The sequence below is a fragment of the Nicotiana tabacum genome, chromosome 3 (genome assembly GCF_000715075.1).
Source record: "Nicotiana tabacum cultivar K326 chromosome 3, ASM71507v2, whole genome shotgun sequence".
NCBI lineage: Eukaryota > Viridiplantae > Streptophyta > Magnoliopsida > Solanales > Solanaceae > Nicotiana > Nicotiana tabacum.
In genome coordinates, this window is record NC_134082.1 from 205,650,989 (window position 1) to 205,673,913 (window position 22,925).

General features: G+C 35.6%; 2 protein-coding genes and 1 pseudogene across 2 annotated transcripts; 2 read left to right on the forward strand and 1 right to left on the reverse strand.

Annotated features, from left to right (window-relative positions):
• Positions 1 to 1,976: 1,976 nt before the first annotated feature.
• On the reverse strand, positions 1,977 to 2,755 carry LOC107762832 (uncharacterized; annotated as a pseudogene).
• Positions 2,756 to 8,035: 5,280 nt separating this feature from the next.
• On the forward strand, positions 8,036 to 12,801 carry LOC107762835 (uncharacterized). The gene is made up of 7 exons (XM_016581232.2): positions 8,036 to 8,378; positions 8,516 to 8,610; positions 9,604 to 9,721; positions 9,853 to 9,971; positions 11,128 to 11,314; positions 11,446 to 11,589; positions 12,182 to 12,801. The coding sequence occupies exons 1-7, from the start codon at positions 8,052 to 8,054 to the stop codon at positions 12,470 to 12,472; spliced, it is 1,281 nt and encodes a 426-aa protein (XP_016436718.1). The 5' UTR covers positions 8,036 to 8,051; the 3' UTR covers positions 12,473 to 12,801.
• A 3,638-nt stretch (positions 12,802 to 16,439) lies between these two features.
• LOC107762836 (putative WRKY transcription factor 3) lies at positions 16,440 to 20,696 on the forward strand. The gene is made up of 4 exons (XM_016581234.2): positions 16,440 to 16,935; positions 17,741 to 18,462; positions 18,571 to 18,723; positions 20,050 to 20,696. The coding sequence occupies exons 1-4, from the start codon at positions 16,564 to 16,566 to the stop codon at positions 20,195 to 20,197; spliced, it is 1,395 nt and encodes a 464-aa protein (XP_016436720.1). The 5' UTR covers positions 16,440 to 16,563; the 3' UTR covers positions 20,198 to 20,696.
• Positions 20,697 to 22,925: the final 2,229 nt, after the last annotated feature.

The following is a 22,925-nucleotide window of genomic DNA, read 5'->3' on the forward strand; positions in this document are numbered from 1 at the left end:
CCAGTTGTAAAACATTCCTCCATTAAAATTATGTTGGTTTTGGTAGCATAGTTGGATTTGGAACTAGTTCAGATGGATGTATAAACTGCATTTTTACATGGAAACTTGGAGGAGGAAATCTACATGACTCAGCCAGAAAGATTCAAAGTTGTTGGAAAAGGAAATATGGTATGCAAACTTGAAAAATTATTGTACGGATTGAAACAATCTTCTAGATAATGGTACAAGCGATTTGATAAGTTTATGTTGTAGCAAGGGTACAAGAGAAGCAAATACGATCATTTTGTGTATTTGCGCAAGCTTGAAGATGGTTCCTTTGTATATCTTCTCCTATATGTTGATGATATGTTGATAGCTTCCAAGAATTCGGAAGAAATTGATAAGTTGAAGATTCAACTGAAGAAGAAGTTCGAGATGAAGGATCTAGGTGAGTCAAAGAAAATTCTTGGCATGAAGATAATAAGAGATAGACGTTCATATCTCAAAAGGAATATTTGAAGAGAGTACTGGTTATGTGTTTACTTTTGCAAAGGCATCAGTTAGATGGAAGTCTACTTTGCAGTCAATAGTTGCTTTGTCTACAACAGAGTCAGAGTACATGACTATTACAGAGGTTGTGAAGGAGGCAATTTGGCTTCAGGGGTTGCTAAAAGAGTTTGGCATTGGACAAAAAAGTATCACAATTTTTTGTGATAGTTAAAATGTTATTCAATTAGCGAAGAACCAAGTTTATCATACAAGGACGAAGCACATTGATGTTCGATATCATTTCGTACGAGAAACTATAGAAGAAGGTGGAGTCACGGTGAAGAAAATTCATACTACGGAGAATCCTGCTAATATTGAAGAAAGTGGATTTGATCACTGAATATCCTGAAAAAAGTGGTGACTGCGGTCAAGTTTCAACATTGTTTGGATTTGATCAACATTGTTGAACACTGAATATTGAAGATGAAGACACAACCAAAATTTGTTATCGAGAAAAAATTGAAGATGTGGAATTTTGCCAAGGTGGAGATTTGTTGAATATGGCAAACTATCCCACATCAGTGGAGGACTTAATTTGGGGGAGAATTTCACCCTATAAAAGAAGGCCTAATGTTTAGGATTTAAACACACCTCTCATTTGCCTTCTTATCTTCTTAAGGCATTTGTATCTTCTCTCTTTAGTATTATTTCACTCGTATTTTTGGATTGGAATAAAATATTGGTTGTGTTCGAGAAAGTAGGCAAAATTGGCCGAACCTCGTAAATTCTAGTGTTCCTTTTATTGTTGTTTTATTGTCTTATTTATTATTTGGTGGTTGTCATAATTTTTGGTATAGTAGTTGTGACTCATTCACACTATATACATTTGGCTTCCGCAACACATGTAACTCTGATTATGTGTTAACTGCGTTGGAGATTTTATCTTGATATATTAGCCTTATTCTTTTGCCAATTCTTCTAGCTAGTTTAGCCTAAGAACAACATAGCATCTTGAGACTAAGAGGAAAAAGCGAATGAGGCTCTGGTTTTCTCTCTATTCTTCCAAATCATGCAGAAGAATAAAGAGAAAATAGAAAACTACTCTGTTTCATTGGAAAGGCAAATATAGTAATTGGAATTATTTACCAAACATATTTGTTTAGAGGGGAGCATTGGTATAACTGGTAAAGTTTCTGCCATGTGACCAGGAGGTCATGAGATTCTAGCCGTGGAAAAGGCCTCTTGCATAAATGCAAGGTAAGACTGCATACAATAGACCTTTGTGATCTGGCCTTTCCCGGGTTCCGCGCATAACGAGAGCTTAGTGCATCAGGCTGCCCTTTTATTTGTTTAGAATCTTTATTGATACAACAATCACTAGCAGTAGTCTGAGATTCAAAACTAATCAGATCTTGTGAGATAAAAAAAATCCTATACTACTAAAATGCAGTGAAATACTTCTGACAATAATCAAAAAACGTTTGATAGTCCTACTACTGCTACTACTACTACTTCCTGGTAGAAAGTTTACTGTGTATAGTAACTGCTTGAGAAATTAAGCTAGCAGTATCACCAACATTTTCAGGAATCAACAATACAGTTCCCACCTTATTTATCTTCTCAAACACTTCAACATACTGCTCAGCAATCCTCAAACTAGTAGCATCAGCACCTCCATTTTCAAGAATTGCTCTTGACACCTCAGAAATTGCTCGTGCCGTTGCTTGAGCATTAGCGAAAATCGCATCAGCTTCACCTTTAGCCCTATTTACTTGATCTTTTTTAGCATCTTCAGATTCCAATATCACAACCATTTTCTTCCCATATGCAACATTAACATCCGCTTGTCGTTGCCCTTTAGAAACTAGTACTTGAGCCCTTTTCTTCCTCTCTACTTCAGCTTGCTTTTCCATAACAACTTTAACACCTTTTGGTGGTGTTATATCTTTGATCTCATACCTTAAACACTCAATTCCCCAATCAGTACGTAATGGCCGGTCATTAATAGCCTTAAGTATGTTTCTATTCAACTCAACGTGTTCTTCAAAAGTCTTATCAAGTGTAATTTTGATATCAGAATCGTCTGCTCCTTTAACGAGTGTACGTATTGGACCTTATCGACGAATGGGATCAAATAATTAAGTCCTAGATTCAGTGTTGTCGTATACTGACCTAAGCGTTCGATTACACAGGCTGTCTGTTGGGGAACAAAGTGGATGTCGAAGTTTATGGGTGTCCGGAGTTTGTAATTAATATCAGTGCTGAAGTTGTGGAAATTGGAGGACATAGTTAAAGGGATTATGGTATGAGAATTGTTGTGTAATTGTTGCATGGGTTTAAATAAAAAAGAAGAAGAAGAAGAAGAAGTTGAGAGGTTTCTGTTAAACTGCATGGATTTTCCAAAAGTTTTGAGTGTTTTCATGTTGTTGAGAAAACTTCCTTTGAAGAAAATCATCGTCACAATTGTCTCTTGAATTTTACCCCTTCATAGATTGTGTGTTATGACGAGGAAGAGACAAACCCGAAAATAAAGAAGATAAAGAATATCAAATTTTAACGAGGAAAACCCTTCAAATCGAAGGTAAAAACCACGGGATCCCAAAGATCCAAAAAGCTCCACTATAACAATAAGAGGGTTACAAAAGTTCTCCAAATTGGATACACAATAAGTGCCAAACACGGAGCAACAACTGTAACAAGAGCAACAACTAATCAATTGAAGATAAAGGAGAATCCACAAAAATGAATCTGCTGTTCGAGGCTCGAAATCAGATTCTACCAGCCTCCAAATCCGATCTCCACCATTAAAATCCAAGAACAAGATGTTACGAACACTCAGTAAAAATTTCAGCCCGATCCAACGGTTAACAAATCAAAAAAGTGATTTGAATGTTGGCTGTTCGGAATAAAAATCTGCAGCAAAACAAATATTTTTCTTCTCTCTTCTCTCTTGACGAAAGCTCTCTCAAAAACCACTCTTATGTGCTTAATTCTTTTAGAGACTTGTGTCAATGAGCATAGAATAATTCTCCAAGGTTGTCCTATTTATAGATCATGAGTGGTGCTTTCTCTTAAAGCCAAAACCCACTCAAAATAGGAATAAACCGTATCCAATTCCAAATAGGAATGAAAACCAAAAGAGAATAGGATTAGGTCATTGAGCCTTTGGCTGGACAACATGGGCATGAGCCCAAAAAACTCCCCCTCCAGCCAAGGGGCCAAATGTGTCTTTAAGTAGAGGAACTATTGACAGGCTTCATGCCTGCCAATTTTCTACAAAATTCATGTTTATCTGCAACCATCACCTTTGTCAGCATATCCGAAGGATTTTCAACAGTGTGTATCTTCTCAACCTCAAATAATTTCTCTTCAACAACTATTCTTATCCAATGATACTTTCTATTTATATGTTTAGTCTTAGAATTAAAAGTGGAGTGCTTGGTGAGATAGATAGCACTCTGATTATCACAAAATAAGATGTACCCTAGCTGTTCAAAGCCAAGATCATTAATTAACTCCTTCATCCATAATAGTTCTTTGGCACCTTCTGTGACAATAATATATTCGGCTTCTGTGGTGGATAAAGTTATGCACTTCTGTAATCTAGATTGCCAAGAAACAACCCCCTCTGCAAAAGCGATCAAATAAGAGGAAGTGGATCTTGAATTATCAAGATTGCCTCCTAAATCAGAGTCTGTGTAACAAACAAGTTCAAGCTTGCCATTGCCAAAGCACAACTTCAAATCTGCAGTACCTTTCAAATACCTTAATATCTATTTTACTGCATCCCAATGTTCTTTTCCATGATTAGAAAGGAATCTACTAACAGTACCAACGGCATGTGCAATATCTGGTCTAGTGCAAACCATAGCATACATCAAGCTACCAACGACAGAAGAGTAAGGAATACGAGACATCTCCTTTTTCTCTTCATCAGTAGATGGACTCTGACTAATACTCAATTTGAAGTGTTTAGCAAGAGGAGTACTAACCACTTTTGCATCTGTCATATTAAATCTCTTGAGTACCTTCTCAATGTATTGCTTTTGGGACAGAAATAACTCCTTTCTATCTCTGTGTCGGTGGATTTGAATGCCCAAGATTTTATTTGTCGGCCCCAAGTCCTTCATCGCAAATGATTTGCTCAACTGCTTCTTAAGGACTGCAATTCTAGATTTATTCTTGCCAACAATAAGCATATCATCCACATAAAGCAATAAAATAATAAAATCATCATCAGAGAACTTTTGGAAGAATACACAGTGGTCTGAAGAAGTTTTCTTGTACCCTTGTTCTTCTATGATAGATTCAAACTTCAAATACCATTGCCTTGGAGCTTGTTTCAATCCATACAGGCTCTTTTTCAATTTGCAGACATAATTTCTTTTTCCCTTAGTTACAAAACCCTCAGGTTGCTCCATATAAATCTCCTCATCTAAATCACCATGAAAAAAAGCAGTCTTGACATCCATCTGCTCAACCTCTAAATCTAGACTTGCAGCTAAGCCTAGAACCACACGAATAGAAGACATCTTCACAACAGGGGAGAAAATTTCATCAAAGTCAACTCCCTTCTTCTGGCCAAAACCTTTAACAACTAACCTCGCCTTGTATCTAGGCGCAGAGGTATGGTTATCTTGCTTTATTCTGAAAATCCATTTGTTAGATAAAACTCTCTTACCTTTCGGCAATTTCACTAACTCATATGTGCCATTCTCATGGAGTGACTTCATCTCATCTTCCATAGCTTCGATCCACTGATCTTTGTGAGTATCTTGCATGGCTTCATCATAATTCTCAAGTTCTTCCATGTCAGTCAAAAGTACATACTCATCAGGAGGATAACACATGGATTTTTGCTTCTCCCTTGTAGATCTTCTAAGAGAGGTTTCAGGAGCATTCGAAGTAGTTACCTGAGCAGGAATTGGTTGATTATCAACCACAACTTCATCAAATGGAGCATCCATAACATCTACACCATGATGATATCATTTTGATCTTAATCACTATCTCCATCATTGTTTTGGGTTCCTTCATGTGCAATAGGTGCTTTAGCAATTGAAACTGGATTAATATCAACTAAGCTCTCATTACTCTGAGAATCTATCTTCTCAGCTTTGTCAATATCTTCAATAGTTTGGTCTTCAAAGAATATTGTATCACGACTTCTACTAATTTTATTGTCAACTGGATCATAAAAACGATACCCAAACTCATCTTGACCATAACCGTTAAAGATGCACTGCTTAGTTTTGACATCCAGTTTCGATCTCTCATCTTTAGGAACATGCACACAAGCTTTACACCCAAAAACTCTCAGGTGATCATAAGAAACATCTTTGGCAAACCAAACTCTGCCTGGGACATCACCATCCAAAGCAACTGCAGGAGACAAATTGATAACATAGGCAATAGTGTTAAGTGCTTCCACGCAAAATGTATTTGGAAGTTTAGCCTCTGAAAGTAAGCATCTAACTCTCTCAACTAGAGTTCTATTCATCCTTTCTGCCAAACCAATCAATTGAGTATTAGTCAGAGTCCATCTATTGATGAAGAGAGAAAGGAGATGTCTCGTATTCCTTACTCTTCTACCGTTGGTAGCTTGATGTATGTTATGGTTTGCACTAGACCAGATATTGCACATGCCGTTGGTACTGTTAGTAGATTCCTTTCTAATCATGAAAAAGAACGTTGGTACTGTTATATAGTGGATTGCTCATCTCCGCGGTGGACGTAGGTTAGTTGATCAAACCACGTTAAATGTTTGTGTCTCTTTTGGTATATTTCTCATTTGTTTTATGATTTATCGTCGCTCAAGGTTTGCTTTGCTAGCTTCCGTATGACACCTGATTTTTACGGTCCTAACACTATGGTTATGTACTCTCTCTATTGACTGCGGTTTTGTGCAAGAAGTATAGTAGGTGTCTCTATTGTTTGAGGAACAAGTTATTCTGGTTTCTTGTAGGGAAAGTCAATTCTGTTTTTTTCTTTTTCTACAAGAAATATTGAAAAAAAATAAGGAAAAAGATTCACTGTGGATTAATTATCTAAAACATTAGTTTAGAGGAATGGAATCTCGAAATCATATAGTAACTATTTCCATATAAGTAAAAAATTATCCCGAAGTTTATCTTATTAATTTCGACAATCTCTGGCATAATAATTTCTCACATAAGAAGTTGATTAGTAGGTTAACAATTTTTTCTATGTTGTTTCAATCCAGCTAAACAATTAGTTAATAGTACACATAATTATCCTTGTTCGTTATTTTCCTCTAATAGCCATGGGTTCAGAGCCAGTGGGGAAACATGATTTTTGATGAAGAGTATAATGTTGAACCCTCTTCTGTCCACCTAATTCCGCCGTGTATTAGTTGAGTATTGGCAAATGAATCATTAAACATAAATTGATACAGAGAGAAACTATACGTTGCTATTAATTCAGAGTACATTTTTTCGGTGTGATAAAAGAAGGGAACTGCAATTTTAACACTAAAAAAAGAAAAAAAGGAAAAAGGAGTCAAACTTGGATAAAAAGAAAGGCGAAATGGCTTCCTAGCCACTTAAACTTATCGGGTTTTTTAAAGTCGATACATAAACTTATAACTTTCCCATTTGAACACTCGAACTCGTTTTTTCCATAACTAGTAAACACATCTGACCATTGACCATGTGCGCGTGTATTACACATACACATACGTGTCCATCCTGTCAGCAAATGACCAATGGATGTCTTACATGTAAGGGCGCGAAAAGTCAAGAAACAACTCATTCTCTTTGACTGCTTTAGCGTTCTGCTTCATCAACCATTTCAAGCTAATTCCAACACCCCTAGCAACAGAAGAACGCCTATCTCTGTTACGCCTATCTCTGCTCCTTTTTCTTCCCTACGACATAGTGATGAACGACAAAGAAGCAGATCAATTACAATGCAGTAGAAACATACCAAAATGAGTCAAACGGGAAAACAGTTTTAAAGATAAATTAATATCTTCTGACAATACCAACATACACCTAGATTTTGAATGCAATTCTTTTAGCAACATCTCTCTTGAAGATGAAAACACAAACCCGGAAAATCACCCAAACTTCATCCCCATCTCAGCACAAGACGAAGAAAGACTATACCAACCATGACAACAATCCATCATCATCAAGCTGCTTGGGAAGAAGTTAGGGTACATCCAACTAAGGGACAAGCTTCATCGATTATAGAGATCATCGGAAGCTCTAAATTTAATAGATCTAGGTAATGATTTCTATCTCATTTTCACCATTTTTACGGTCTGAAAAATAAAAAAATTTGAAAATGGAGCTTCAGATTTTTAAAAATGGAGGAAGGGGGTATTTTGTATTGTTGGGCATTGGGAAGGGGGTTTTTACGCTCCTGTGCATCGTGTTCCTCACGCGGGCTGCTGATTAGGACCAACTGACGCCACATGGGCATGATCATGGGCATGTGTTTATTTATCGGCTTTAAAAAACCCGACAAGTAGTATCTTTGTGCTGAAATCTCTAAACGGTTCTTAGGGTCGGGTCGGGTACTAAAAGAGGAGCTAGATAATGGGATAAGATAATTCACATATGGTGGCACTAACAGGAAGAACCGTCCCAATTCCCTCCATGGCAACGGCTATGTCCGCCATTTTTGTGCCTCCAGCTTCGCCCACTTCACTCGCTTCCTCCAATACGCCTAAAATATACCTAAGTACATGGAATGACAAATTTGTTATTCCGAAATTTTTTACATTCCGGTCTCCGAAGAACCAGTCGAGGAAACCGCCGTCATGCTCCAGTACCAATGGCGCGGCGGTCCAAAGTAATCGCAACACAACCGAACTACCAATAAGTGTCGACGCTCTTCAGCGTTTCATTCGCCTCAATTTGGGCAACTGGACCGGCTCTTTCCATGTCAGCATTAACTCTTTTCAGCTTACTCTCTTGAAGAAAATTGATAAATACTTTTTTTAACGGTCTTTATGCTCGATGCGCCCCTACTTGAAGTTACGTGCCCTTTCATTCCTTAATCTGCTTGATTTATTTTGCAGCAATTTGATGGTCACGGCAATTTGATGCATAAAATTACAACGAAGCTTGCGGTGGGCTCTTATGGTGAAGATGAACTGATGAGTTTACTACAAACGTGAGTTCCTATTTTTCAATCTTCACTTTTTTTATGGTAGATAACTGTTGTAGCGAGCTAATAGCAGTTCAATGTATCTCCACCTTGCTATGTTTCCAATGAAAAGTAGAACGTAATCAGAGGCAGATCCAGTGTTTGAACTTTATGAGTTTGGGATTCTTGGACACTGATCTGAAGTGCTAATAACTGGGTCCAAAATTTTATATTTGCACATATTTAGTTGATTTCTTAACACATATATAGGGTGTAGGCCAAAGCTACTAGCTTACACTGTGGATCCGCCCCTGAATGTAATTGCTAGAAAGAATTACATTGGAACTTAGATTAAGAGTCCTATGACTAATGTGCGTAAAGTATATATATTCTTTGAGAATAATCCAGTCTAGTTCCTTTTTAATTAGGGCATTGCTAGTAATTATGTAGTTAGCATTTGACCTAAAAATAAGGTTGTCTATTAGTCACCCAAATAAAACCTTTTCCTACTCTTTGAGATTAAGATATTAGTTGAACATTGCGATCGAGGAGAAATTTTTCTTTAGGAGTTTCTGTAAGCTAAACAAATTACGATATTTACACCTCATGTTACACACGATATAGTTAACCCTATGTAGGTGAACTTTAGCATATAGAAATCCATGTGCATTTCTCTTTTCTCTTGAATTTTGATAAAAAAATTTCATTCAGTGGTTTTCTCCCCGCACAAAATAAAAAATAAAAAATCATTCAGTGGTATTCTTATCTATAAGTGCAAGTAGCTTTTACGATCAAAAAGCTCAATCTTTAACTGGTTCAAATATAGTAAGGAAGCCAAGAGTTCCACATGCTTTTCCAACTCATGAGCCCCTTCACTTTCTTGTTGCTTGCCTTTTCATCAGCATACAATTAGTTAACAGCGGACACTGGTGTAGGGGGATCCAATAATCTTGAGTACTATAATGTCTGTGCACTGTATGGTTTGGGAGACAAGTAGACTAATCGGCTTCGAATTTTTAGGTTATACATCAAACAACCTGCATCTACCACTTCATTTTCTGGTGATGATTATGAACCAGAGTGGTTTGAATACAAAATCAAAGAGACCAATATGTTTACCGTGGACAAATATCAACAGGTGAGCTTCACTAAGACAGAGAACTAATTTACATCCACCCACTGGTCATACTTAATTCAGACTGTTATCTGCAATTTTCTTTTCTTTTCAGATTTTATTGCATTTGAGGTACCACTAAAAGTAGTTTGCAGATTGGCTTCTTCCCCAAGGAGAAGGCGTATGCACTAAGATATCAGACTGCTGGCATGTTAGAGACAGTGTTAAGACAGGGAGTGCTTGGTGAAGATGATATTGGAGAAGAATCACCAAGGTAACTGTTTCGCAAATGGAGATGACTCAACGGATAAGTTAAAATATCAGTTCTGGTGAAATCAGTGGGTGAAATTATGCACATATTTTGCTTCTAGCTTTATTTTGGAAATGATACCCTGTGTGGTCTACATGTTGTTGCTTCTAACTTTTCTTGAAGATGCCACTCATCGGATAAGCTAAAATATAAAATTCTATGAAACCAGTGGTTGAATTTATGCATGTATTTTGCTTCTAGTTTTATTTTGGAACTTATACCCATTACCCAGTATGGCCTGAGTGTTGCTGCTTCTGGCTTATCTTGGATATTTTCGCCTTGTCTATTTTGTGTCCTGATCGGTTTTTATTCCTTGTGGGAAAAAACCAATTCCTCCGTTTATGGTATCTACTGAATTCTAGTAGACAACTTTTTCATGTTTGCCAAATAATTATTGCTATTGAATCATCACACCTATTATTTTGTTCAACATAACAGACAAATGTATCATAATATTGTTGAAAAATACGACATTCTCGTGCAAGTCGAGCGAGGGCATTTCAAGGCATGTGTAGATATGTAACTGACTGTTAAATAATAGGCATGTATTTGCCTATTATGTTTTAGCCTTATATTTATATGTAATCATTAAGTTGTTTGTATAGTGGTTTAGCTTAATTATATGTTGATTAGATGAAAAATGTTGCGGATAGTTTAATCTTCACAAAGAGGACGGAAACATTAACTTATTCATACCTTTACATGCAGTATGTTGGTTGAAGGCTTTTTTTTTTTTTTTTTCCGTGAGGGGGAGGGGGGAGTTGTGTATGTGGATATAGATGTGCTCGGTGCTTCCTGTGTTTGTCCTATTTTTTGACCCGTAGTCAAAATATGCCTGATCTTTTTGGAACATGCTTCCTTGCATTCTATTATTTGAATGCACAAAGGAACACAAGTTAGAGTGAATATATAGGACCTCTCATAAACTTTATCAAACTTATTGCCTGTCACTTTCATGTTAGTAATTGTAGGCCATCTTTAATATCCAATTGCAAAGGTTGAGGACACTGGGATCTTTTTCGCATAAAGGACTGATACATATTCTTTATTAGCTTTATCTTTTGGTTCCGATTTGGCTATGAATGTCTTACATTCTATAATTACTTCTTTTCCTTCGCAGAAATCTGAAGCTCCCCTCTAAACGACCTTCTATTGTATGTGAAAATTGTCTTTATTCACTGGAGAAAGATAAGCGAGTGAGAGCCTTTCATATAATGGACCCAAAAGGGATTCTGGAAATGCTTCTAGTTTTCCTTGAAGAAAGAGGCAACGGAGAGGTCATTCCTCCCTCCTTTGACAATTTGAAGGTACTTTTGACTTAAAGGGGAAGGGTTCCCCTCCTATTTCTCCATGATTGCCTAAACGTAGTTTGATGTTAGTTACCAGAACCAAATATCGTTCTTATGCCTTGCCTTTGCATCCCATGTTCATCTTGTAGGAGGATTCTGAAAGGATTATGCCTCATCTTGGAACTTGGAAAGGTCATTCTCTAACAAAGCGTACTGGTGTTTATGGAGCAACAATTACTGAAGCAGAAACTACTGCTGTTCTTGAAATGAACAAGGATGGCCAGCTAGTTCAGGTTTGTTAGCTCCTTGCAATGAGTTCCTTATATGCAAAGGTTAGAGTAATCGTCACCAAACTGCCAATATCCATGAAATGATTCACACTGCCCATTTCCCCTTGGAACACGAATGGAGCCTCTCTCTCCCCCCTCGCCTTCTTTGAAAATACAAATTCAAAACAGTTAAATGATACGAGGAATATGCTTTCTGACCAGATGCTCTGCTCTATATGAAGCACATATCTTGGTAGATTGGAATTATCACCACAAGTTTAGCTCAAATATGGAGGGCAGAACATCATTGATGTCATTTTGTTGTTGCTCCTGAAGGAGGATAAATAACACTAACTAATGCTTCTCAACTCTCTCATAATTTTTGGTTTTCAATCCTTAAGCAAAAAACTATACATCTCTTTTTGGAGTCTCTCAAGTTATTTGTCCAAAAAAATAAGGAGGGTGGGGAAAGTTCTCATCTTTTTCATTTGCTTTGATTATTTATGTCTACTTTAGGCTTTTGGTGTCTGAAATGAATAACTTTGGTCTTTGTTTCATTTAGTGCTTACCTTTTTACTGCCAATTAATTTTCCTTTTATTTCCTTCTTGAATCAAGGATATCACGTCTACCTCTGGTGCAAGTAATGTTACAACCAATGTACATTGGACCGGTACCATATCCGAAAACCTAGTGACATTCGACGGTGGTTTCCAGCTTACTTTGTTACCTGGGGGCATTTACATGGGATACCCGTCCGATGTGGCCAACAGTGTGCAAGAATCCAAGTCATTTCATCTGGAGTTATGTTGGCTTGAATCGCCTGGCAAGAGACAAAGACTTATTCGCACTTACGATGTAGAGGGCCTGGCTGTTTCATCTACATATTTCATTGAGTCCAAAATCTGAGTTGCTTTTCCTGATTCAAAGAGAGTTGCTTCAGGCAGCATATTTTGCTCCTACATTAATCTTTCTTCTGGATACAATTCACCATTATAGTATCAATTGCTTCTTTATATAGAAGATACAATAGAAGATAAGAGTAATTGTGTCGCGTTATTTTTATCTATTGGTGCTGACAAATGCTCTACCCAATGTATATAGAATTCCCCAAGAACTTAAGCAATAGGGGGTTCAATGAACTTTTTTGCGTCGTGGAAAACGAAGAATTGCATTCACTATTTGTAAAGATATCCATTTTGCATTCACTATTTGTAAAGATATCCATTTTGCATTCACTATTTGTAAAGATTTCCAGTGGAAGCCATTTCCGTTTAACCTCGAAAATCTGTTGTACAGTCAATTGCAATATTCTACTCCCCGGTACACAATAAGTGACTAATTTGCCTTGGGCGCACTCATTAAGGAAATACTAAATTCTATACAAAAATAGTTAGTGTGACTAAAGTACCCTTAATTAAATGTTGTAGCATAGTTATAGTAGCACTTCTATTCCCAAATGTGAGGAGTAAATGACTTTTAGGGATAAGTACATAAGGGTAATTTTGGAAAAACAAATTAAATTTTTTCTTGATTGTATAAATGTATACTTATTTTGGACCAAAATAAAAAAATAAATTGGTCAATTATTGTGGATCGGAGAAAGTATCTCACAATCTGCATTCTTTTTCCCTATCTCTTCCACCTATAGTAAACTTCCGAACTTCCATCCTTTTTGTCAAGAGTGCCAAATGCAAATGGAAGGGCATTGATGTGTAACTTTGTTCATTTGGATTGTAAAATTTAAGGTCATTTTACTTTTACTTTTTCCGGTTCATAATAAGTGACGTTTTGGTACTTTTATTTTAGTCTAAAATAATGTCTTTTTACATAATTAAGAAAGAATTAATTTTATTTTTCCAAAATTTGCCCTTATTTATATATCTCAATGTATCAATGTAACAAATAATTAAAGGTAATTTAGTAAATACATTTTTTTAGGAGTTCGTATTTTTTAAGGGGTGTGACAAAGGCTAAAAAGTCAACTATTATGGACCAGGACGTACTAGATTTGGCTTGTCAAGTGGTGCTATTGGCAATTGAGACTTTAAGGACCTTTAAGGACACGTTTAAGGACCTGTTTGGCCGTAGATTTTGCCAAAATAAACTTGATGTTTGGCCATAGATTTTGTCTATATTTTAGTAAAATCCCCAATCCCAAAACCAGCTCAATAGGTAGTTTTGGACTAAAATCTTTACAAACACTAATAATATACATGTTTTTTCGAAATAAATTTGAAAAATATATTTTGAAAACGTATGTCCAAACATATTTTTATCATCAAATTAAAATTCACCCAAATTAAATTTTTCAAAATAAATTTGAGAACCTACTCTAGGGTGAAAGGTGCTTGATGGTGAAATGACTCCTCAAGTTGGCAACTTGCCTCTTGTCAAAAACAATGCTTATTTGAGTTGTTGGAGCAAGGACAAACTATCACTTTATTTTTATTGAACTGCAACTTGCTTGAATCTTTTTGCCTTATTTATTGCAGTTGGGCCACGTGTACGTTATTTGACCCCTCGAATTTATATCGTAGCTAGAGTAACGTATAACCGACATGTTTTCCTTTTTTGTTTCATAAAATTATCAGAGAGAAAAAATTATAGTAATTCTTTTTTAACGAATTTCATGATATTCATATCTCAGATTTTCTTTTGAATCAGCCGACTCTCATCTAATTTTCCAATTCTTACTCCCCAAATAGAAATCATTTGCTTTTTCTTAACAAATTAACTTCTAAGCACGAACAATATCAAATATTTTTTAATTGTTAGGTTACTTAAAAGCTAATTACATGTACTATTAGACAGCAAACATTGTATGTAACCTATAAAAGATGGTAAATGATTTATTACAACAAATACAATCATGTTTTTGGTATAAAAATTGTTTAAGCTTTTTTGCATATATAAGATAAATTCTTGTCTAAATAAAATATTTTAGTAATAATTAATCTACTTCTCCCAAGTGGCAGTTGGTAGGTAAACAATTCATTGTATATACACTGCTGTAGAGTAGATGTGTAGGGAGTACTCTTTATTTGGACTCCTTTTTGCCCACTAGCCTGACATTCTTATCCGTTTATTGACAACTTGCAAAACACTTCATTAATTAATTTATTCTTCTCCTCTAATATACTATCTAAAATCTTAGTGGACGTTTAGACATAAGAATTGTAAAATTTTAAAAAAAAATTAAGTGAAAATGATATTTGAAAATTAGAGTTGTGTTTGGACATGAATATAATTTTGAGTTGTTTTTGATGTTTTGTGAGTGATTTGAGTGAAAATTTTGAAAAATAACTTTTTGGAGTTTTTTAAATTTATGAAAAATTCAAAAATACATCTTCAAGTGAAAATTGAAGATTTTATAACCAAATGCCGATTTCGAACAAAAAAAGTAAATTTCTTTTTATGTCCAAACGTGCTCTTAGTCTAGTGAACAATTCAAAGAATTTACTTTAATACTCTATATTTCTCAATAAAATGCTTCCTTTATGTTTTCTGGCTAAATTTTAATTATTATAGATTTGGCTAAAAACTTTTTAAACCAATAAATCTAGAATTGTAGTTAACCTATGTAAGATAGTAAATCCTGCGCTACTAATAGTTGTGCCAACTCCCACCAATCGAAAATAAGCTAGTCTGCCAAACACTTCTATTAGGAACAATTTGGACAAATAAACAGTTTTTCAAGAATTATTGGAAGGATTTGTGAAAAAAAAAAATCGGGATTGTTATAGTTTTCTTCCTTTTATATTCTTTTAAAAGAAATTTCATGAGTGTTTGTGAGTAGAAAAAGAACTTCATTAGTTTTTTTCCTTTCAAATTTCCTTACTTCATTATATATATATTTTTAAATCATCCTTAACCAGTTCTTAAATTTAAGACCCGACAATGCAATCGCAAACCTTTGATAGTGAATATTTTTACTTAAGAAAAAATAAATGTATATTATTTTTTTTCGGATTTTTTTTAGAAAAACTCGCGGTCGCTACCCTTCGAGACGCACTGGATAGTCTACTCATTGTGCAATGTAAATCGAACCAGTCATATGCAAGGAGCTCTGAATAAGAAGGCGAGTGCTGAGGGGAATCGATCCCATGTGGGCAACCCCTCACCCAACCAATTTGTTATAAATTATCTTTTTAAGTACATTAAGAACCTGTTTGGCCATAGATTTTGCCAAAATATATTTGAGATTTTTTGGCAAATACATGTTCGGCCTTAGATATTATCTACATTTTGTCAAATTCCCAAAACCCAAAACTCAAATCCCAAAATAAGCTTTTGCCCCAAAATATCATTATTACATTATTTTATAATTGCCCTAAACTTTTGTATTTTGTAAAAGAGCCCACCATTTATTATTTTGTAATAATGTTGTTTCGTCTTCTCGGCCATCTGATAGTATATTATGTAGTTCATTATAAAAATGATCATTTTGTACCAAATTTATTTATGTTCAGGACTATAGTCTGCGCTAATATAATGAATCTTATTGATAAAGGTTTTGTTGGATATTTGTGATAGTTTTTAAAACTTGTGGGTATAAGTCATGTTTCATGTTTTTTTTTTTAAAAAAAGTAAAATATATTTTGAAAACTTATGTCCAAATACATTTTTATTTTCAAATCAAACTTTATCCAAATCAAATTTATCAAAATAAATTTAGGAATGCATGGCCAAAGGCTAGCCAAGATAGTAGGGAGAAATAAGCAGCCAATCTAGTAGGATTTGTACAAGGTAGGAAATGCAGCGGGAAAAGAAAGGTACAATAAGCAAAGCAGGTCCCAGCAGTAATTACAGCATTGACGAATGACGACTGCAGTTCCCCCATCATATAGCCAATATATAAACGTCACAACCAAAATCCAAAAGCATAACAGAAAAAAACAACTCCAAATTATAATCTCTTTCTTCTTCACTGAAAATAAATAATTGCTCTCATCACACTTCTGTTTCAGCTGATAGACTTTTTTAGGTAAAGACTGAAAATGGGGGAAACAGGGGGAGCTTCAGCGATGTCGTTTCCAGCTTTAACAATCCCGCCTCGGCCCTCGTTCGAATCCTTTTTAAGTAACTTGCCTTCTTTTAGCCCAGGACCAATGTCCCTAGTTTCCAGTTTCTTCTCCGATCAGAGCCCTGATTCATCCGATTATCCTTCTTTCTCCCAGCTTCTTGCCGGAGCTATGGCTTCTCCACTTGCAAAGCAGGATAATTCTGGAGAAGGAAGTCAAAAGAACTCAGGGTATAAGCAGAATCGGCCCATGGGCCTTGTGCTGGCCCAATCTCCTTTGTTCATGATTCCGCCTGGTTTGAGTCCTTCTGGATTGCTTAATTCACCTGGGTTTCTTTCTCCACTACAGGTAATTATTCACTCAATTGTTCATTTTCACTTGCAAAAATAGCCAAAGATTTCGCCTTTTTCTGTTTTAGTTTAGTGCTGTTGATACTTCTGTAATTCAACTAATGCTATGCTAAGTCTGTCGTAATATCATACTTTTGTTACAGTCTACCACTGGAAAACTGCTTCCAGGCTGCAAAAAAAAGTTTCTTCCTTTGGCTGGATTTATACAACAACAGCCCAATATTATGACAAAGCGTAAATACCCAGTATTATGTCAAAGCGTGGGGTCTGGGAAAGATAGGGTGTAGGATAGATAGGTTGTTTTCAATAGGCCCTCGGCTCAGGAAAGCACAAGCGCCACATTAATAAAAATATAGACAAGAAGGGACAGTATCAAAAAGCCATATAAAAGCAGAATAAAAACAAAAGATAGTAAGATGATCAACAATGAAAGAAAACAACGGCTAGTCATAAAAACCTACCAACAGAAAGCAAGATTGTGTGCCAATACTACTGTTATGAAATGGAAGAAAGTATTCTTGAGATGCTCACACACACTTGATATAGTATTAGAGCAGGCAAAGGTCCTCGATTCAAGTCTTACCGTTATCACTTATCCATTTATCCAACAAAAATGAAGAAAATATTTTAGATTCCTAGCAGATTTTTCTTCATTGTTCGACACCTTTGAGGTGTCCCACTAATTGGTAGAGCCTGTGAATTATGATGCATCCAATGGTTGGTTACAGAAATAGTTAAACTAAAATGTAATATAATTTCAGTGGCATCCTGTGGTTACTTATGGTATTTCAATTTGTTTGCAGAGTCCTTTTGGAATGTCACATCAACAGGTTCTAGCACATGTTACAGCACAGGCTGCATTTTCTAATTCTTACATGCAAATGCAAGCCGAAGATCAATGTTCGTCTCAGGCGGCTTCAGCAGAAGCATTAGGACATGAGTTGACGACTGAGCTAGAGGAAACTTCTTTGCAGCTAAAAGAACCTTCACAAACTAGAATGGACAGCGAACCATCGGACAAGCCGGGTAAGAAATTTGAACTGCAAGAGTTTTCTCAATCTGAGAACAAGCCGTCTTTTGTTGCTTTCGAAAAACCAGCTTGTGATGGTTACAACTGGAGAAAATATGGCGAGAAGAAAGTAAAGGCTAGTGAATGCCCTCGGAGCTACTATAAGTGCACAAATCTCAAATGTCTAGTGAGGAAGAAAGTTGAGCGATCTGTTGATGGTCACATAACTGAGATCACATATAATGGCCGGCACAACCATGAACTTCCTCAACCAAACAAACAAAGGAAAGATGGTTCCGCTTTGGATGGTTCAGACTGCTCCGAAGTTCGACCTGACACCCGTACACATGATTGGCCAGTAAAGAATAATAGCTCAGATGGGTCTTCCCATACACGTTCTGACCAGGTTTCAAACCAAATGGTATCTGAACTTCTTGTGAAAAGCGAATGTGATGAAATCAAAAACATTTTAGTAGCAGTAGATGAGGGGCATGATGAACCAAATGCAAAGAGAATGTGAGTCCTCCTTTCATGAGTAAAGAATGCCTCATCCTTCTGTTATAAAACAAGAAGAAAAACTGTAGAGCAACAAAAATATGATCTAATTCAGTTACTGTGATGCAGGAAGACAGCAGTTGAGACACTAGCTTCATCACATGGCACAGTTGCCGAATCCAAGATTGTTCTGCAGACAAGAAGTGAAGTTGATTTCTTAGATGACGGGTACAAATGGCGAAAGTATGGGCAGAAGGTGGTAAAGGGGAATCAGCACCCAAGGTACTTATAGTCTACATATTTTCCGCTGCAAGATTTTTCTCAATCTTACGTTAGTCACTGTTCTGTCTATGAATCTTATATTGCATAATGTTTATTATACTAAAGAACTTGTGTGTGCTTGCTAATTTCCAGGAAATGATGCTAGCTTATCTCCTTGTCCTATTGAAATATGCCAAAACCCATAGTTTAGAAACATTGTCTATCAGGATTTTACAAACTACTATAGTTCTTAAATGGACACGTGTGAAGTCTGATAGAAGAGGAAACTTTACACTGCGCTTAACAATCAATCAGGCCATGTTTTCTGGCTCTGATTTATAATAATTTTGTTGACGGGCATAAGACTAATGATGAACACTCTGGAACTGCAGATGCAAGTTGTAGGACTAACTTTTTTCAAATAATATAAAAAGGAAGACTGTAAAATATAGTTAACTTTGAAGTTGCGGGTCATCAATTTTTTTTGTTTCTTTTTAATTCCTGGATTTCATTCTTGTTAATATGATGTGATATTTTTGGTGACGTGTGGGCAAAGACAGTCATAGTCTTCTAAAGGTTTTATTTGCTACCTGATCACCAAATTAGATCACTTAGTTTCTGAGCTCATGTTTATGATAGGGGATAATAAACCACAAAAGATGGAGGGAGGGAGGGGGCGGGGTCTTCCTTTCTAAGCTACTTTTTGCTTTTGCTTGTGTCACTTTTCTTTTCTTTTCTTTTGCGTGTGTCCAAGTAGCTATGACAAAATTTCATCCTGATAAATCTGTTCAGCATCAAGAGAGACAAAATGTAAGTCTGGTTCAGCTGGAAAATAAATAGAAAAGTGATTCTCGGTTGTAGGCACATCTGGTATTCCCGCTCATGATCCTTTGTTAGTTTTGAACATGAAGAATTTGATGGTAACAATTCAGTAATGGCTTTTGTGATTATTAATTTGGCCTGTCAGATTTTGTTTTTGAAACCTCTTGGACAATGCAAGATATTGGATTATACCATACACTATATGATAGGGCAGTGGAAAAATTACAATGAGTAATTTTAAGTGAAAGCATGTGGCAGAGTTGAGAAAGTTTTATTTATGCATCTGATAATGCAGACAAGTGTTGTTTATGACTTCCTTTTGAGATTAGAACTAACTGCTAGAATCAGTTGCAATATCTAGTTTGAGCACTTGGTAGTTCTTTGTCTTTTCAGAATATGTTTTCACATGTTACTGTTGAACATTTCTAAAACATGTGTCTTTCCTGGAACTGGCCATTTATTTGATTTCTGTTATTTCTTGAGTTGAACAAATCATCCCCTTATGCATCCAAACTTGATATACAGGAGTTATTATCGGTGCACATATCCTGGATGCAATGTCCGCAAACAAGTAGAGAGGGCTTCAACTGATCCAAAATCTGTCATAACAACCTATGAAGGAAAACATAATCATGACATTCCCACTCTTAGGAATAGAAACAGCCAAAGATAGTACTCAGCATTGCAAGGTAAAAGATGGTTGGCTTCGAGGCCTTTAATTCACAAAGATATTGATTTTGAAACAACAATGAGATATCCATGTGTGAAAGGATTGCAGCATAAATTGCATTACCGAAAAAGGGTGAAAGGATACTAAGATTGCAGCATAAGTAGAGCATTACCAAAGGTAAAAGAGTGAAAGGATACAGGATTGAGCTGCTAACTTTTGTACCAAATAGTCGGTCTTTTCTTTCGAAAAACCTCATGCTTGGTACCCATGAATCTGTTGGTGGTTCTCAATAAATATTTGTAAATTCTATGCTACTTTCTGAAGTTATCTGATATATTGTTAAAGTAAAGAAGGTTGTAATAGCTTGTCCTTGCCATTTAAGCTTCTTCTGGTCAGCTTCAAACTCTAGACCAGCAGAGTACATAAAGCCTATTCAAGCAAAGTTGTCAACTTTTGATACCATATTTTTACCTTGTAAATTCAAACTTATATTTCGTTTGCATCTCTTGATCGATCTCCTTAAAGCTGAGTCTATTTTACTTTTCAGTTTATTTCGAAATGTTTTCCAACTAAGGATGAGAATTCATAGAACGAAGTGGATGCTACTATTAGCTATCACTTTATAGCTTGTTTGTTAGGGTTGTTGGCAGTTATGATAATTTTGAACTCTAACTACAAGAAATAAATTATGGGTCTCTTAGAGTTGCTGGCTTAACCTCTCAGAAGGACGATCTAAATTTCTATTTTTTTTTTTTTGATAACTCAGAAATCTGTCTGGTTCTTGATGGTTTGACCAAAGAAGCTGCAGAAAGAAAATATTTACTCATACCTAGTGTTTAGACCAGCTCAATAAATACACAACATGTATCTTAACATACACTTTTATGACTCAACTATAGTTAATTTCTCACCTTAATTTATCACTTAACCACTCGATAAATTCGGTTTGTCTATTGTGCAACTAGGTGGCACAGGATAATATATCCTCCGTCCTTAAACTTGGAAAACTTATAAGTATATGAGGCCACAGATCATGTCTACCTCTTTTACAAATTTGCCTTGATAGAGCACCCATAAGAAAAAGAAGAAAAAAAAACAAGTTGAAATTTAATATCTTTGATATATGCGACATTGTTATGTAGCTCATTAACTAAATGTCTAAATTCATACATTGGCGTTATGGTGCATATTATAAATCTCGTCCAATATTGCTATATAGCTCGTGATGTATGAATTTAGTTAATCAACGGGAATAATTGCTTGGAAGAGTGTTAGATCGGGTGAATGAGCCTTGTAAGTCGTAAGATCGTGGTATATTAATATACTATTATTTTAAAAGAGTTTAAGTTTTACGGGAAGTGAAGAATGCGTTACACAATAAGGTTAAATATATAACAACATAACTCTTTATTACAAATTTAATATTGCAATCCAGAAAATAAAATAATAATTTACTGTAACCAGCTAAAATAGTAGTAATTATATTCTGTGTTTCCGTCCAAGTCTGAACAATTATTGGTATCACTAGTAAGGGATAATCCATGATGCGCATGGGCACTATTACCAAAATGTTGGAGCCATAAAAATATGGGGAAAAGACAAGACTACCTATAAAAGTGAAATTATTTACCCTCCCCTACCCATTAAAGAATTCTACCCACTAAATAATTACAATTCCTATCCATTTAATAAATAAACGACAGTAACAAAATAACTACCCACGCTTTTAATGCCCTACGTATATAAACACAGAAGCTGCTCAAAATTTTAGAAAATTAGCGCACAAACGTGGAAAAACGCAGAAGCTCTTCAAAATTTCAGAAAATTAGCGCACAAAATTGGGATTTCCACTGATCGAAGAGTAGTAAGTGTGAAAAAACAGATCGAAGATGCTGATTCGGATTTTAATTTCGCTGTTCTCTTCAGATTTTGATTTTGCTGTTGGTTTGATTTTGATTTCGGAGCTAAACTTTTGAATTTTAGCTGAAAATTCTAATCTAAGTTTGGAGATCTGGAGATCTAGATGTTTGATTTCGCTGTTGTTTTGTTGAAATTTCGAACACTGTTGAAATTTGCATTGTTGAGATTCAATTTTGGACATAAAAGTGATTATAACTTTAGAATCATGGAAAATATTCCAATTCTGCTGCAACATAGTGGAGAATGGGATGATAACAATAATTTCATAAATTTTCATGTTGATGCAATTCTAATAAAGACCTATTGGAAATTTGAACAACTTCTCAGAGAAATTACAAAGCAACTGCAAAAGGACAGTAAAACAATAGTTATTCAGTATGATATTGCTCAAGGATATCCACCAATTACAATTTGCAGCGATATGAGTGTTAGTGTTTATATGGAATTGAAAAAATCAAGTGCAGGGATGACAACACTTCCCCTATGTGTGTCGTTTGCTAATAACACTATAGCTGCAAGCACCTCCAGTTTCGATGTTGCTCCAATTTCACCAGAAATTGCACAATTTGAAAGCACTAATATGATTACTACGTTTGATGTGCAAGAAGGAGATGATGCCATTTTAGAACTTGATGATGCAAACATCATAAGTGATCAATTTCATTAAAATGTTGAAAAAGGACAAATTTACGAAGACAAGAACCTGTTGGCTCTCGTTATGAAACAGTGTGCTGTTACAGAAAAATGTCAATATCGGGTTCATAAATCATGCCCAAGAAGGTCCGTCTGCATGTTTTCAAGTAAAAAAACT